General features: G+C 36.2%; 3 protein-coding genes across 3 annotated transcripts; all 3 read left to right on the top strand.

Annotated features, from left to right (window-relative positions):
• The first annotated feature begins 191 nt into the window (after nt 1-191).
• Nucleotides 192-4,999, top strand: LOC111798869 (F-actin-capping protein subunit alpha-like). Its single transcript, XM_023682218.1, has 11 exons — nt 192-355; nt 420-535; nt 990-1,079; nt 1,478-1,542; nt 2,086-2,247; nt 2,518-2,596; nt 2,756-2,833; nt 3,173-3,247; nt 3,325-3,360; nt 4,540-4,689; nt 4,781-4,999. The coding sequence occupies exons 1-10, from the start codon at nt 253-255 to the stop codon at nt 4,645-4,647; spliced, it is 912 nt and encodes a 303-aa protein (XP_023537986.1). The 5' UTR covers nt 192-252; the 3' UTR covers nt 4,648-4,689; nt 4,781-4,999.
• Nucleotides 5,000-6,364: 1,365 nt separating this feature from the next.
• On the top strand, nt 6,365-11,037 carry LOC111798698 (26S proteasome regulatory subunit 6A homolog). The gene is made up of 10 exons (XM_023682002.1): nt 6,365-6,594; nt 6,821-6,937; nt 7,640-7,747; nt 8,102-8,293; nt 8,386-8,577; nt 8,844-8,962; nt 9,046-9,133; nt 9,323-9,442; nt 9,531-9,671; nt 10,640-11,037. Exons 1-10 carry the CDS (start codon nt 6,478-6,480, stop codon nt 10,715-10,717), a joined length of 1,272 nt encoding a protein of 423 aa, XP_023537770.1. The 5' UTR covers nt 6,365-6,477; the 3' UTR covers nt 10,718-11,037.
• Nucleotides 10,742-16,568, top strand: LOC111798860. The gene is made up of 11 exons (XM_023682211.1): nt 10,742-10,840; nt 10,956-11,079; nt 11,984-12,052; nt 12,419-12,496; nt 12,966-13,040; nt 13,134-13,274; nt 13,957-13,998; nt 14,256-14,407; nt 15,922-15,996; nt 16,175-16,299; nt 16,446-16,568. The coding sequence occupies exons 1-11, from the start codon at nt 10,742-10,744 to the stop codon at nt 16,447-16,449; spliced, it is 984 nt and encodes a 327-aa protein (XP_023537979.1). The 3' UTR covers nt 16,450-16,568.
• Nucleotides 16,569-16,762: the final 194 nt, after the last annotated feature.

A 16,762-nucleotide genomic window follows, 5' to 3' on the forward strand; every position in this document is an offset into this window, starting at 1 on the left:
GACACTAATCGGTTGGGCTGGGCCCAGCCCAGGCAAGAAAGCGTCTAAAGCCACTTTTCGACCACTCTCTAACACAAAACGACACGTCGGAATAATATTGCGAAGCGGGCCGACTAAACCGGGATAACTTGACTCGAACCGGTCCATTACAGCTCATTTCTGTTTTTTCCAATTTTATACGACGCTCCCTCTCTTTCTCTCCCTGCTTCAGTTCATTTGAAAATCTGTAACAGAATTTTCCGGTTTCCGGCAATGGACGACGAAGAAGTGGAGCTCAGCCACGAACAGAAGAAGGAGATCGCGAAATGGTTTCTTCTAAACGCTCCTTCCGGTGAAATCCAATTCGTCGCCAAAGGTTATCAATTACAGTTTTAGATGTGTTTTTNACATTGCCGATGATTTTGTTATGAAATTTTCAGATGTGATGAAACTTTTGAACAACGATGAGTTGTACCGCGAGGCAGCATCTGAAGCGTTTCCTCAGTACAATAAATCGCACATGATTTGCCTCGAAATGCCTGGCCGAGCTGGAGATGTGAGTTTCTTGTACGAATAGCCTTTATCAGCTGCAATTTTCTTTGCGTATAAGGTTGGGGAACTAGTTTTTTGGATTCGAGATAATCATAATGATTTGCGTGATGAGCTTGCATTTTGTTTTATTCAAATTTCTAGTAGTGTTTTCTGCGTGGTCTTGGGATTTTTATGCTGTTTTATCTTCGAATTTGAATGGAATACAATCTAATCCCATCCATGTAGATGCAGAATGTTCACAAACCAGAGTTAGTCGCTAACTTTTGTACATATCTAGTGAAAAAAACTTATATAGAAAGTCATTCCTGTGGACGGTTGTATACTTAAATCAAGCATTCGTACAATTTTGGAAGGAGCATTTGATTCCTATTATCTTGAAATTACGTTCTAGAAGTTTTGCAGATTAATCATCTTGTTTTCTTCATGCGTCTCACTATTTTCATGTGATGTGAATTCAGGTGGTTATTACAGCATTCAATGAGCTTGAAGAAAATGAGTTCCTCGATCCAAGAACTGCACAAGTTGCTATAGTGGATAATATTAAACAGGTAAGCGTTCAATCTGAATCAATCCCAGCATAACCATTTTCCAGACGTAAAAGTAAATCTCCAAGTGATTGATTAATTGTAGGAGTATTATTTTGCTCACTTTTTAGGGTTGTTATGCTTATATATAGTTAGTTTTTCATACGAGCATTGTCTATTGATTTTTATTTATATGAACAAAATAAGAAAATCTGTTTACTTAATTATGCACGAAAAGAACTTAGACTCAATTGTTCATTACATTAGTATTTGCAACATTTCACATCTTCTGGTTTATTCTATACATATTGTTGACTCTGTTAAATTTATGGAAATCATTACCTCCTTGGATTCCTACCCCCTCTTCCTAAGTTGTTTTATTAATTGATTCGTTTTGTTCACTTCGTGTTTAATTGCCTCAGGTGTGTACTGCAGTGAGACCTGCACTGGATGAGGAACTACCATCTTCATACGTTGAGGAATATCGGTAGGCTATGATTAGTTAGAAAATTGAAAACTATTAACCATGATTATTGGAGATTTATATTAACAAATGATTAGATGGGTGGGAGTTTTGAAATTTCCAGAATATGTGATTACTGATTAGGCGATAGGATACTGTCTCCTTCGAAGTGAATTAGTTTATTTGCTCGTATCGGCTTGTCTAAAGTTTCTCTTTCGTTTTACATTTGACAAAAGGTTGTTGTTTTTAACGACAAATGTGTACTTTTATAGGATAAACTGTAATATAATTTAAGACATTTTTCGGAGTATGCAGAAAGCAGCGGACCACAAATTCTAACATTGTGTCTTCTTTACAATATGCTTAGTTTATACCATTCTAGGTCAAATGAGAATCCTTCACCCAAAATTCTCTTTCTCTGAAGGCTGATTGAGTTCAAACATTGAAGGGAGTTTGGAAATAAAAATATGGGATCAAATGAGACACGCTATAGTAGTTAAATAAGCCTCAAGATGTCTGTGAACAACAACCACTTTTTTCTTTATAATGTATTCTATGTTATGGCAGATGTACTATAGATGCAGAAATTGCTCGATATGTTGGTGATACGTATCCAAAAGGGGTTTGTTCAGTTTACTGTGTAAATGGAAAAGATGCGGAGGAAGCTGAATCTGATTTTGAGCTTGCTGTGGTTATTTCCGCTTCTAGACTTAGCCCTAAGAATTTCTGGTGCGTGCATAGTCATCAGAATATGTCTCTGCATTTTCTTGCCTCGTTTATTTGTCTTCTCCTATTCTTATTCTTCTTCCCTTCCCTCTCTACGTTGTGATGTGTAAGGTTTGGAAGAATACCATCAGTGTTTATGTTGAATTTATTTGTAGTTGCAGCAAATTTCATGCTTTTGGCTCATCTGATGGCATTTCAATTCGTCTGTGGATGAATTCATTTTGCAGACTTCAAATTTAGCACCTATTTGATGTTTGTTTCCACTCTGTGCAGTAATGGAAGTTGGCGTTCCACATGGAACATTGAGTTCAAAAGTGATTTTCAAACGCTTGAAGTAAGAGGGGAAATTCAGGTACTTTTTCTTTTTACTTAACCCAAGTGCACAACAGATTCATGCCTCTCTCTCTCTCTCCCTCCCTCCCTCATTTCTTGGATTGAACTTTATTTGTTTGTGGTATTAAACCCTCAAAATTTTGTATTTTGGGTCTCTTTTCCTCTCTACTCTCTTCAGGTTTGTGCCCATTACTTTGAGGAGGGAAATGTTCAATTAGACACAAAGCATGAATGCAATGATTCAACTATCATGCAGGTCGTTGCCAATTTAAATGTGTTGTTTTTCATTATTATTTGTGGTCGTTATTGCTATGCTTTGATGGAGTCAAATGCTTGATTACTTTTGCTTCTTTTTACATCAGTTTTAGAACATCTATCATCCCAATATGCACTGCAGCATGGTGTCATGTAAAATGAAATCTTCATGTAATAGTATGTTCAGTTGTGCTTTCATTATTATTTTCAGAAATATCTCTTTAAATTCTGTAATGCATTTTTCTATGTTTGTCTATCATATATTTTTATTTTTTCTTCGCATAAATAGGGTGACTCGTGTGACTTTTAAAATTGTTGAAATTTGCTATTGTTGTTCCAGGCTCCTGAAGATTGTTCAGTTGCGATAGCCAATATTATTCGCCATCACGAGGCAGAATACTTTTCTGCTCTCGAGGTTCTGTATCGATCCATTGTGATTAGAATTTATTGGGTTTTCTATAAAAATCTAATTTATGCTTGTATGTTTGACAGGTATCCTATTCAAACTTACCGGACACCACATTCAAGGTACTCCTTTTTATTGAGTGAAAAGCTATTTCATTTGTAATTTCTAAAGCCTTCCTTATATGGAATTGACCTAAAGAAAGCTCCGATACCAAATGATAAGGAATCACTATAAGGAAAATAAGATTCGTATTACCTTGTTGATCAAATATTTCAAGGCAAGAATACTTGTTTGAGATTCGAATCACTCCACAACCAAGAGTGATCATGTGAAACTGTGAATGATGCAACATGCAACCTAAACTACATAGAATTCTTAGTCATTGGCGAAAGGAAGGGACAAAGGCTCCTTTTACTATCTTTCCAAGTCTCCTTGCAAACCTAACATACATGGCTTTATATAACCTCAAAATGAAACCTTTGACCTTCCATTAGGCATTTCAAGAGTTGTAACATTCATACTTTATGGCCATAATTAACTACTATATAAATGTAACTTAAAGTAAATAAAAAGTCCTAAAATGCATTAATGAAACATCCTAACTTTAAATTATGATCTATCCAAAATTTATAACAATGAAATTTGATTCTTTTTCAATGTGGCGTGAATTGAAATATCTTTTGATAATTTTGACAACATTTTCTTCGCTTCAATTATATTGCATGATTGATGCCTTGATTTATATCACTTCCATTGGCATGAATTTTGTTTTGTATGAAAAATGAACTGTTCATCTATTATACCATTATTTCTGCACCATCTAATCATGGGGAAAGTGAAGTGGGAGAAATTTTTAAAAAAGGTTGATTTGGAGGAAGTTAAGAAGCCATTTGATCTTTATCTTGTTTCTGTAATGAACTATGATATAACGAGAATAAACGCTCTAGAAGTATGCTGATTCTGTCGGTTCTATAATAGTCGATTGCTCGATTGGAATATTAGTATATGCATGCTGGACTGTCAATTGCCTATCAACTTATTATAAAATTTAATCTATGATTTCTTTGTGGATTCGAATTTTTCTTTTTGTTTTTGTTTGCCTTATGCTATGGCATCATTTGGCCCATCGTGATCTTATTATCTTTTGTACTTAAATTTACCCTTTGAAGGAATGGGGAAATGCTGTTATTGATGTAGTTTTGGTACTTTATGTGTTGCTAGAGATTTTACCATTGTGATCTTATGTCATATCTTCTCAACAAATTCGTTATCGATCTTGGATCGTATACGATGCACTGCAGGATCTTCGGAGGAAGCTTCCCGTTAGTCGGACGCTATTTCCGTGGCATAATACCTCACAATTCAGCTTAACAAGAGACGTTGTTAAAGAGCTTGGAATTGGAAAGTAAATGCACAAACATCAAAAACAGTAGCCTTTGCTCACTTTACAGGTAAACACAAAGATACAAATGTCATTCCCCTTTCGTTCTATCTCGTCGTTTCCTCGAGATTCATTTCTTCATTTCGATGTCTTCCTCGTAGTGTATTCATTCTTGTGAAGTTGTATAGCTGCAAATGCAACGGGATGCTACCGATTGTAAGTATACTTTAACTTGTAAAGTGAGGATTTATTTGTTTTTATTGCATTTGAATCTGAAATAGATTATAGGTCGTGTGCTTCTTCTATTTGTTCTTCTGTTAAAGCTTCAATAACAATCCATCCATGTCTTTTTCATTTAATACTCTCTTCCTCATTCACCAGTTCCTCCATAATGGTTTGTTGTTTCAATTATTTTGGTTCCTTTATGAACACAAAAATTGTAACCTTTCTTGTTTAATACTATTATTGTTGTTATTGTAATTATTGTTCGTGATCATAGGCGTATCTGGCTTGTTTGGTAAATTAATTTAAGTTTTTGTTTGTTTGTTTGTGTAAGTGTGTGTATCTATATGGTCTAAAGATTGTTGTGAGCTCGTTTTTGTAGTTTTAGAAGCATCCTTTTAAATGGAAGGTTCGACTTAATTTGCACCATCTACCAACTTTCTGTTCGAACGAACTTATAATGAACGTGTGGGAAAATTAATTTTTTGGATTAACCGATTTTAAACTTTTGAATACAAAAGCAAATGAAAAGGCGTAGAATTCAAAACGTTTTTTTTTTCTCTTTAATTAAATAGAAAATGTTTAAACTATCATGATGATTACGAGAATAATAAAGGGTCGAAAAGAAATTAATTTAATTCGCAGTCACGTTTATCTCAGGTTTAATACTTTAGGAGTTTTATTTAATATCCTACAGGTTGATTTCTGATGTTGTCTATTTATATTATGCATGTCCAATGGTTGTGGGGAGGAATCAATATTAATATATATTAGAAAAATAGTTAAAGAAGAAAATATTAATATAAAGTAAAAAGATAATCAAAATAATGACAAAAATAATATAAATCTATAAATCTAGACTTTTTTTTTTCTTATTTATTTATTTATTTATTTATACGTGACACGAAGAGACTAAAAAGTTATTTTTAGGTCAAATTAATAAAATTTTTTGTTGAATTTATACTTAAAAAAAAAATTATTTTAATAACCCATTTAAAAAATACTCATAAATTTGAGTTTGAAAATAATTTATGAAAGTTGATAAATGATAAAAAATAAAGTTTTGAATATTTTTTATTTATAAATGTAAGTATATTTTTTAAACCTAATACCAATGGTAAAAATATTTTTAAACTTTTAATAAAATTAAATGATATTAATGAAACTAATATTTTAAAACTTTCTAGTAAAATTAGAGGATATTTATGATATTTATAAAATTAATATTAAAAAGATTATTTTTTAAATATTTTTAAAATACGGTTAAAAGTTTAAATGATTCAAAACTAATATATATATATATATATATATATTTTTTTTTTTTTTTTTTGAAAGTTTAGGTTATTTTTGAAACAAATTTAGCCTTATTTTTATTTAAAAATAAATTAGGATGCTGAGGCAAAAGCCCACATTCAGTGAAGTAGGCCCAATTGTGAAATAGACAGGCCCATTAAACGGTCCACTTAGCCTCTTCCATTTTCTTCGGCGACAAGTTAAAATCTTCCATTTTCCTTTTTCTTTCCCTTCACTTCTTCTTCTTCTTCTTCTTCTTCTCCTCTCCGTTTCTGCTCGTCTCGTTTAGTTTCGTTTGGTTTCGTTCAATTTCTGCAACTCAACTCAATCGAGTTTTATCCTCATGGCGACGGCTATGGTTGAAGATTCCAACTTCGAGGACGATCAGCTTGCTTCTATGACCACCGACGACATTGTTAGGGCTTCGCGTCTGCTCGACAATGAGATCCGAATTCTCAAGGTCTCTTAGTCTTCTTTACTCTTTCAATCATGTCTCTAATTCAATTCTGTATGTTCGTGTATGAAATCATCAACTTGCTTGCTTTTGGAGTTCTTTTTGGCTCGTTTTGTTCATTTTATGTCAGTTACTTTGAAAAACAACTCTCTTTCTGTCTTTCTGACTTGTTCGTGAAATTTGCAATAAATAGAGGAGATTTATGATTTTTGGAGTGATTTTCGACGTGTAGGAAGAAGTGCAAAGAACAAATCTGGACTTGGAATCACTCAAGGAGAAGATAAAGGAGAATCAGGAGAAGATTAAACTCAATAAGCAACTGCCTTACTTGGTCGGGAACATTGTCGAGGTATGCTGTTGACTTGTTGTGCTCTCAAGCTAATTCTTTTTCTCGAAAAATTATTTGTACGTGTATTTTTTATATTTTCCTAGTAGCAAGCTCCAGGTCTAGTTTTTATGTGAGGGTCCGGGATAGTTGGTTTTTGTGCTTGAAATGAAATCTTTGCGAAGGCTGCTGAACTGTAGTTGTTTAAATATGTATACAAAATACAGAAACAGAAATGATTTATTTGAATTATAACTTGTATGTGAGCCCTAATTGGAATTGTTCCTGAGCTTGATATTCTATATCAACCCAAGGATATCCGTGGGTGAAAGTCATTCTTGAAGTGGATCTGTCGAAAGTACACTGTTTTTTTATAGTTTTTCTCTTGTCGATTTCTGAGCCAAGTAGCCAGGGATTCTTATTAGGTAGATTCTGTGGTGAAGGTGTTCTTTTGAAGCCCTTGTAAATAGGATTTAGAGAGTTGTATAAAGACATTTTTATTAAAAACAGTAGGTTCTCTTCCTTTCAATTTGCCATCCAATGGCGTGTTAATCATAGATAAACTATTGTGACTTTTTATTCTATACCCCCTTGGAGTTACAGTTGGTGTGTTCTTTTAATGTTTGGAACGCCAATTTCCTCTTGTTTTTGGTGGCGATCTAGGTTCATGTTGAGTATTTATCCATATTATTTGAACTCTGTTTCTGACCAATTGTCTTTTTTCAGATTTTGGAAATGAACCCAGAAGATGAAGCAGAGGAAGATGGTGCAAATATTGATCTTGATTCGCAAAGGAAAGGAAAATGTGTTGTCCTGAAGACCTCCACTCGTCAGGTTCGCTATGACCAATTTTTTTATAATCATAATATCCTCCACTTCTGACTGTCAATGCCAGGACGCCACTAGAATTTCCTTAGTCAGTGTTTTGATCTTTCAGTAATAGAAGTTGGTGTGGTCTTTTAAGTTGAAATTATAGCAATTTCTAACTGATTTTTTTGGTTGACTGGAGCTGTAATGGTGGATACTAGATATGTTAATTGCATGAACTAGGCATGGAAGATGAGTAACTTTACCAGGATTTCTTTAGTTTGATAGCTTAGAAATGTCATGTGTTTAATGAAGGTCCCACTTTTTTATAGGCTAGAAATTGGCTAGACTTGTATTGAATTATTGTTTTGTTGTTTGCAGACTATCTTTTTACCTGTTGTCGGGCTTGTAGATCCTGATAAGCTAAAGCCAGGTGACTTGGTTGGTGTAAACAAGGATAGTTACCTGATTTTGGATACTCTGCCATCTGAGTATGATTCTCGAGTGAAGGCTATGGAGGTTGATGAGAAGCCAACAGAAGACTACAATGACATTGGAGGGCTGGAAAAGCAGGCACTCTCAGACTCTTGACACTGTCCATACGTTCATTAGTTTACAGGTCATATTGGATATCATTTTAATTGATTGTTATATTATTGGCACAGATACAAGAACTCGTGGAGGCCATTGTCTTACCCATGACTCATAAAGAGCGATTTCAGAAACTTGGAATTCGTCCACCTAAAGGTGTGCTTTTGTATGGACCTCCTGGCACTGGTAAAACTTTGATGGCACGTGCGTGTGCAGCACAAACGAATGCTACCTTTTTGAAGTTAGCTGGCCCACAACTTGTTCAGGTACAAATTTGATTGGGTAAAATAGTTATATAAGTACTGAACCTCAAAGACTTTGTGTCCTTCATTTTTGGGTTGTTTGCTAGTTTTCTGCATCGTACCGTGTTAATGAAGCTAAAAGTTTGTTTAAAAACTGAAAACGCCCGTCCTTTTTAGGTTATTTTGATGTTCCTATGCTGTTGAATGGCTCCATGTGGTTCTTGTACTCTTTTGTCTTTCTTTCCTTATAGATTTGTCTATTAGCTATGTATAACTTGGAACTATTGCAGATGTTCATTGGGGATGGAGCAAAACTTGTTCGAGATGCTTTTCAGCTTGCAAAAGAAAAATCCCCATGCATCATTTTTATTGATGAAATTGATGCTATTGGAACAAAGAGATTTGACAGGTCTGTTGATGTTCCCCCCTCCCCTCCAATATTTTTCCAAAACTCTCTCATTTTGTTTAATTATTATTAGTTTTTGGCTGCAGTGAAGTAAGTGGAGACAGGGAGGTGCAGCGAACCATGTTAGAGCTACTCAATCAACTCGACGGGTTTAGCAGCGATGAACGCATCAAGGTTTCTTTTGTTCCTTTCTTGAATTATTTTGATGTCAGCCATTCATTGTCTCACCTCAGTGTAGGATGTGTTTATGTTGATTTTGTTTGCGTTTGACTTTTACTCGAAAAATTTCTGGCTTTGGGGGTTTATTTGTATTTCATGATGTTTGATTGTCATTTTATTGAATTAGAATTCTTACTATTGCAGGTTATAGCAGCAACAAATCGAGCTGATATTCTTGATCCAGCGCTCATGCGTTCTGGTCGTTTAGATCGAAAGATCGAATTCCCTCATCCTACTGAAGAAGCAAGGGCTCGAATCATGCAGGTTTTTATGTTACCTTTTTTATTGTGCTGCCTTTTTTCATGTAATATATATAAATTTTTTCGTTTCATATTTTTAAACACAATTGTAGATCCACTCGAGGAAGATGAACGTCCACCCAGACGTTAACTTCGAAGAACTAGCTCGATCCACTGATGATTTCAATGGTGCACAACTAAAAGCAGTTTGTGTTGAGGCGGGCATGCTGGCTCTCCGCCGTGATGCTACTGAGGTGACCCTCTTTCATTCATGCACGAACACACACACCGTTCATTTATCATGTTTTTAAGATATACGCTGCATGATATCTTCGAAGATACAATGATGAGAGGTCTCTATGGTAATCCCCAATGGTAAAATTTGGAATGGATGTTCTCGGGGAGGTTTTTCGAGACCGGTTCAAGGTCTTCAGGTCGAAAGCTTAATGAATGAAAACCTTGATATCTCTTGGAGAGCTAGTGTTAGGGCTCATGAATTCTCCCCATAGAACAGTGCAGTGGGGATCAATATGATGGATATATATATATATATAAGTCTTAATGAAGTTCGTTATTTCAGCTTACAATTCTAAAGAAAATAATCTGGAGTATATTTAAGCTTGAGATGTTAAGCCATGGGGCATGAGAGCCTTCCATGGCAAAGGAGAGAGAAGATTAAGTGTGTTAAAATGTGAGATCCTGCGTTGGGGAGGAGACGAATAATATTCTTTATAATGATGTGGAAACCTCTCCCTAGACACGTTTTAAAAACCTTGAGGGGAAGCTTGAAAGGAAAAGCCCAAAGAGAACAATATCTGCTAGCGGTGGGTTTGAGCTGTTACATAAAATGTGGAATATCTAGCGTTGGGGAGGAGAACGAAATATTATTTATAATTGTGTGGAAACCTCTCCTTAGTAGACGCGTTTTAAAAACTTTGAGGGGAAGTCTGGAAGGAAAAACCCAAAGAGGACAATACCTGCTAGCGGTGGGTTTGAGCTGTTACATAAAATGTGGAATATTTAGCGTTGGGGAGGAGAACAAAATATTCTTTATAAAGGTGTGGAAACCTTTTCCTAGTAGACGCGTTTTAAAAACTTCGAGGGGAAGCTTGAAAGGAAAAGCCCAAAGAAAACAATATCTGCTGGCGGTGTTACATAATATGTGGAATATTTAGCTCCGGGCGAAAGTCGAAGTAATGAATTTTTTTTTTTTGATAATTAGGTGAACCATGAGGACTTCAATGAAGGTATCATCCAGGTTCAAGCCAAGAAGAAAGCAAGCTTGAATTATTATGCATAGAGCTATCGACAAAACCCGACCATCATGGAGATGGCAAATCAAGAGTTTAAGCAGGAAGGTCGTCGACAAAAACCCGACAGTAGAAGCTCAACTTTCGCACTCGTTCGTGTTCTTCGTCCTGAGGTATGTACTGGCCAGGGAGATCATGGTGATGCTTCTCTAAAGATTGTTATTTCTTCCATTGGAAATTCCTGGGTTTTATATTATAATTAGTTTTCTATATGTTGTGAAAACTTAGAGCTTCATAACTCTTGCACCAAATGATAGAATGATGTTGATTGTTCTTTGTGTTGTAAGAAAAGCTTCTAAAGCTTACACGAGCGGCGTCGTGCTAGTCTATACTCCGAACACTATTTTTGAGAGTTTTATCACACCAGAGGTTTGATCAAATTATAAAAAATAAAAAATGAAATTCTAAATTTTAGAATATAATAACTAAATTCGAACATATTTTTCAAACCGTATGAACGTAGAATTTCGTGAAATGGGTTTGTTTTGTTTCTTCTACAACTTTCACCTTCTCAATCCTCGGGGGTTAAAATGTTCATCATTTAAACTCTTCCCAACTAATACGTGTATATTCGAGCGTTAGCGCAAGCTCGGAAGCTAAAGTTAAAAGGCTACTCTATCGTAAATATGTTTGTGTTCTAAGATTTTGTTCAATTTTGATTCTTGTACTTTTAAATGTTCGGGTTAATTTTAAATTTATCATTTAAAGTTAATTTTTATCAAAATTTATTAAATACTAATAAGAATTTTCATGCGAATATTTTTTCAAAGTTTATAAAGAAGAAATTAATTTGGATTTTTTTAAAAAAATTTCAACAGTAAATTAACTTAATATTAATTTTAAGATTTATTAAAAATATAAAGAATAAAATTAGATATTTGAAAGTATATAAATTAAAATTGGAAGAAATTCAAAAGAATATAATACAAAATTGAACATATTTTTATTAAATTAGCCTATTTTAAAATTACCTTTAAACAAAGTCTCTCACCGCCCGTTCTCCACGAGCGAAGTCTCTCTTTCACTTCTTTTACTCTCTGTTTATACGCCGCCGCCGCTGCCGCTGCCGCTGCTGTCCGGCCGGAATCTTTACGCTCTCTCTTCTCCATTGGCTGCTGCTTTGAATTCCATTACTTTGTTTCTCTTCGTCAGCTCTTTTTATTCCGTCGTCGCTTACTCGGCGAACAAGACTCTCTCTCTCTCTCTCTCTCTCTCTCTCTCTCTCTCGCATTCTCCCCGTTTCAAGTGAAAAACAGCGGGCGACGGAATCCGTCTTGGACCGAACAAGCTGATTCGAGTTGGAGTAATTGAAAATTTCAAAGAAGGTAAGGAAAATTTACGAGTCAATTTTTTGAATTAGAATGTTAAATTCTGTTGTTGTCAATTGATTTTACCGAAGAGTTCAATAGTTGCTGTTCGGTGCAGATTTAGTTTTTGAAATATTTTCTATTACGATTCTTATGCTCTTTGATTAATCTCGTCATCCCTCACGCCCAATTTTGAACTTGTTGTATGATTTCATTAAATTCCAGATTGTTCATACGCCCAAATCTGAAATGCTCTGGCAATTACAAAAATAATTTATTGGATTTTCAGAAATGGAGTTGATCACGAATTTAATATCCCTTAACTTAGACTTTCGCTTATGGATTTAGTAGCGATTTAACACTTTTACCTTAATCATTTTGCAGAATTTGAATGGAAGAAGTTAAAGTTGAACACGAGCCAAGAGAAAAGATTTTCAAGATTTTTAAAGAGTTCATGGCTAGGTAACCTTAACATTTTCTTCATTAGTTTTATATGAAGATTCTACTGCCATTTTCTCAATAGCTTTTAAAGAATCTTCAGGAAAGGAAAATTTCAACTCTACTTATTGGTATATCAGCTGGCTTAGAAAATGTGATTTGTAATAAGCTTCTATCAATCAAGCACGGTTGAATTGGTCTAGTAGTCAATAATGGTCGTGTAAATAACGAAGGGCTCAAAGAAAATGAGTTCAAGCTATGGTGGTTACCTGTCTATGATTTAATATCTTACGAGTTACCTTGACAACTGAACGAAGTAGGGTTGTACGATGGTCCCGTGAGAATAGTTAAGGGGCCAGCAAGTTTTCCGGAACACTCATATAAATCAAAATAAGATAAAAAGGATAAGGAACCTTTCGTGCATGACTTAGATTTGTATGTCTTTTCTCTTATTTTGTTCCACTTGATTGGTGTAAATATTTGATATCGGTAGCGTTCAGCGTTGGACAGCTCGAGGAATTGGGGACTCTTGGAAGCCAGTTGCTTTCTGGCGTTCAGCAAGGACTTGGTGTGTGTTCTTTATCTGATATGATACTTCTCATCTGCTTCTACTGTTAGGATGAAGTGTTCTGTTTTGTAGTTATTGTTTTCGCCTTTGCAGAGCTTCTTCGACGACCTGCGATAAACAGAACATCAAAGTTGATCGAGAATGTTATTGAAACTAACAATTCGGAGAGTCTTAGATCATACTTTGAAGCTGGGTGCATCACGACTCATGACGGTTTGCAAAGTTCAAAGAAGTGTATGTTTTTCTCCCAACTTTTGACAAGAAAGTTTGTCGACATTTTCATGCTTGTATTGGCAAAATTGTTCCCTTTTGTTTTACGAACGAATGAAAGGGTAGTATCATTCTCTTTCTTCCAATTCCTCTCGTTTTTTCTATCTCACGTTTTGGTTGTTTCTGTCAGATCCCACATCGGTTGGAGAGGGGAACGAAACATTCTTTAAAAAGTGCGGAAACTTCTCCGTAGGAGACGCGTTTTAAAAACCTTGAAGGGTAGCCTGAAAGGGAAAGCCCAAATAGGACAATATCTGCTGTTGGTGGGCTTGAGCCGTTACAAATGGTATCAGCAGACACCGGGTGATGTGTCAACGAGGACTTTGGGTCCCGAAGGGGGTGAATTATAAGATCCCATATCGGTTAGAGAGGGGAACGAAACATTCTTTATAAGGGTGTGGAAACCTCTCCCTAGCAGACGCGTTTTAAAAACCTTAAGGGGAATCCCGAAAGGGAAAACCCCAATAGGACAATATCGGCTACTGGTGGGCTTGGGCCGTTATAGTTTCAATTTCAATAAGATATATTTCATACTTTTGTAACTAACCACTTGCTTAAACTGATATTGTTTCGTCTTTACATTTCTTTTGATCTTCATTTGTTATTTCCCTAATTTCGTCGATTCATTTCTCGTGAACATATGCAGTGCATACGTGCCGGGTTGGACTGGATGATCATTTGAAAAAAGGTAGATAAAATGTTTCTATCAATATTGAAGCTGTTTGCTATTTGTTGCATCCTGTAAGCATGTATGTTCTGTAATGATTAAGTGCACGCATTTATTCTTGATTTCGCTATTCTTTGGCCAGTTTTTGTGGAAATTTTGTGTCCTTGTGTCCCAAGGCACATTCTTCTGTCCTTTTTGTGGTTTATCATGTATGATAGTACTTAAAAGTACATTCTCTAACTTTGTTACTGATATTTAACTATTTCATGGAACAACAGTAAGGAGCTTAACCAATGAACTCGAGCGCCTACTCGATGATGTAAATATTGCATTGGAAATGGAAAATCCCCCGTGCGCTTCAACGGTCTCAGATGAAGATGAAGATGAGGATGTAGAATTGAATGATGAAGAAGCAACCATTCCTGATAAGGTAAACTGTGACTTCTATCTCTTAATAGTAACTTGATTTTAAATTATTAATGACATATTTGAGAGTAATTGTGAGATCCCACCTCGGTTGAAGAGGGGAACAAAACATTCTTTATAAGGGTGTGGAAACCTCTCCTTAGCAGACGCGTTTTAAAAACCTTGAGGGGAAGCCTGAAAAGGAAGGCCCAAGGAGGGTGTTGGATGATGAAAGTCCCACATCGGCTAATTTAGGGAATGATCATGGGTTTATAAGTGAGGCCTTTTGGGGAAGCCCAAAGCAAAGCCATGAGAGCTTATGCTCAAAGTGTACAATATTATATCATTGTGGAGAGTCGTGTTCGTCTAACATGGTATCAGAGCCATGCCCTAAACTTAGTCGTGCCAATAGATTGGTAAATCCTCAAATATTGAACAAAGAACTCCAAAAGAAAAGGAGCCAAGCCTCCTTGAAGGCCATAAAAAATGACTAAGACTCTAAAGGAGTCGAGCCTTGATTAAGGGGAGGCGCACTTTGTTCGAGGGGAGGCGCACTTTGTTCGAGGGGAGGTGTTGGATGATGAAAGTCCCACATCGGCTAATTTAGGGAATGGTCCTGGGTTTATAAGTGAGGTCTTTTGGGGAAGCTCAAAGCAAAGCCATGAGAGCTTATGCTCAAAGTGGACAATATCATACTATTGTGGAGAGTCGTGTTCGTCTAACAGAGGGCAATATCTGCTAGCAGTGGGGTTGGACTGTTACAAATGGTATCAGAGCCAAACACAGGGCGGTGTGCGAACGAGGAAGCTGGGCCCTGAAGGGGGGTGGATTGTGAGATCCCACATTGGTTGGAGAGTGGAACGAAACATTCTTTATAAGGGTGTGAAAACCTCTCCCTAGCAGATGCGTTTTAAAAACCTTTGGGAAAGCCGGAAAAGGAAGGCCTAAAGAGGACAATATCTGCTAGCGGTGGATTTGGGCTGTTACAAATGGTATCAGAGCCTGACACCGAACAGTGTGCCAGCGAGGACGTTGGGCTCTAAAAGGAGGTGGATTGTGAGATCCCACATCGGTTGGAGATGGGAACAAAGCATTCTTTACAAGAGTGTGGAAACCTCTCCCTAGCAGACACATTTTAAAAATCTTGAGGGGAAGCTTGGAAGGGAAGGCTCAAAGAGAACAATATTTGCTAGCAGTGGACTTGGGCGGTTACAAATGGTATCAGAGTCAGACATCGGACGGTATGCCAGCGAGGATGCTGGGCCCTGAAGGGGGGTGGATTGTGAGATCTCACCTCGGTTCGAGAGGGGAACGAAGCATTCTTTATAAGGGTGTGGAAACCTCTCCCTAGCAGACATGTTTTAAAAACCTTGAGGGGAAGGCCTAGAGAGAACAATATCTGTTAGCGGTGGGCTTGGACTGTTACAGTAATTTTGAGTGAAAAAAAGAATCACTCTCAAACATGTTTTTAGATGTTGAAAACGTCATTTCGGCAAGCATTTTTCTGTCCTCTTTTTAATCAATTTCTGCTTTGTTCAGAAACCTGATGCTAATGAATATGCTTTGTTAATGGGGATCATCAAAGTTATGGTCAAGAAAGATCATATAATGCAGGTAATGTTCTTCCTCCTCTGTTATTTTTGCAGGTGAACATACAATGCTGTCTTTTTCTTTTCCAATAATCGTCGATCGAAGGCTCTACTTCTTGCATTATGATTACGTCCTCTCTTAATCTCGGGAGGTATCTCCGGAGAAACGCTACATTCATTATCTAAACTGAAACTCGTTGCAGGAGAAGATTATTTCTGGTCTAAGCCTCAAATCATCCTCTGGGGAACTCGAAACATACCGCCTAATGTGGTCGCTACGACCATATATAGACGACGAAATTATGAAACGAGCTTGGAAACTCATTCCGTGAGTGTTAACAACTTTAATTCTGAATGATTTGGTCTATAAGATGTTTGCTAAGTTTTAGTAAATTCTTATGGATCAACAAAATTTTGAAGTTGATTATGTGCTTAACTTTTTATAGATTAAATTATTTTCTTTTCTTGTGATAGATGAGTTGTGTTCGTTCATATTTTGCAACGAGAATCAACTGTGGGCCCTACTCGAAAATCCGTAATCCGAACGTGTAATTTTATTCCCTTCAAAAGTGTACTCGATCTCATTTCTGTTGATTATTAGTGAGTTCGATACCATCTTATTGATGTTACCTAAATATTGACGTCGGTCTCGATTTACATCTCTTAGCCTAGAGTACAACAAAAATCATCCTAGACGTACTCGATGGACTCGTTAAGCTTGTTATGCCCTAAGATATGTTGCATGAATAGTATTAGAAGTGTTAGTTGGGTCTGATAAGCTGGTTATCCCA

The sequence above is a fragment of the Cucurbita pepo genome, chromosome LG07, assembly GCF_002806865.2.
Source record: "Cucurbita pepo subsp. pepo cultivar mu-cu-16 chromosome LG07, ASM280686v2, whole genome shotgun sequence".
In the NCBI taxonomy this organism is placed as follows: domain Eukaryota; kingdom Viridiplantae; phylum Streptophyta; class Magnoliopsida; order Cucurbitales; family Cucurbitaceae; genus Cucurbita; species Cucurbita pepo.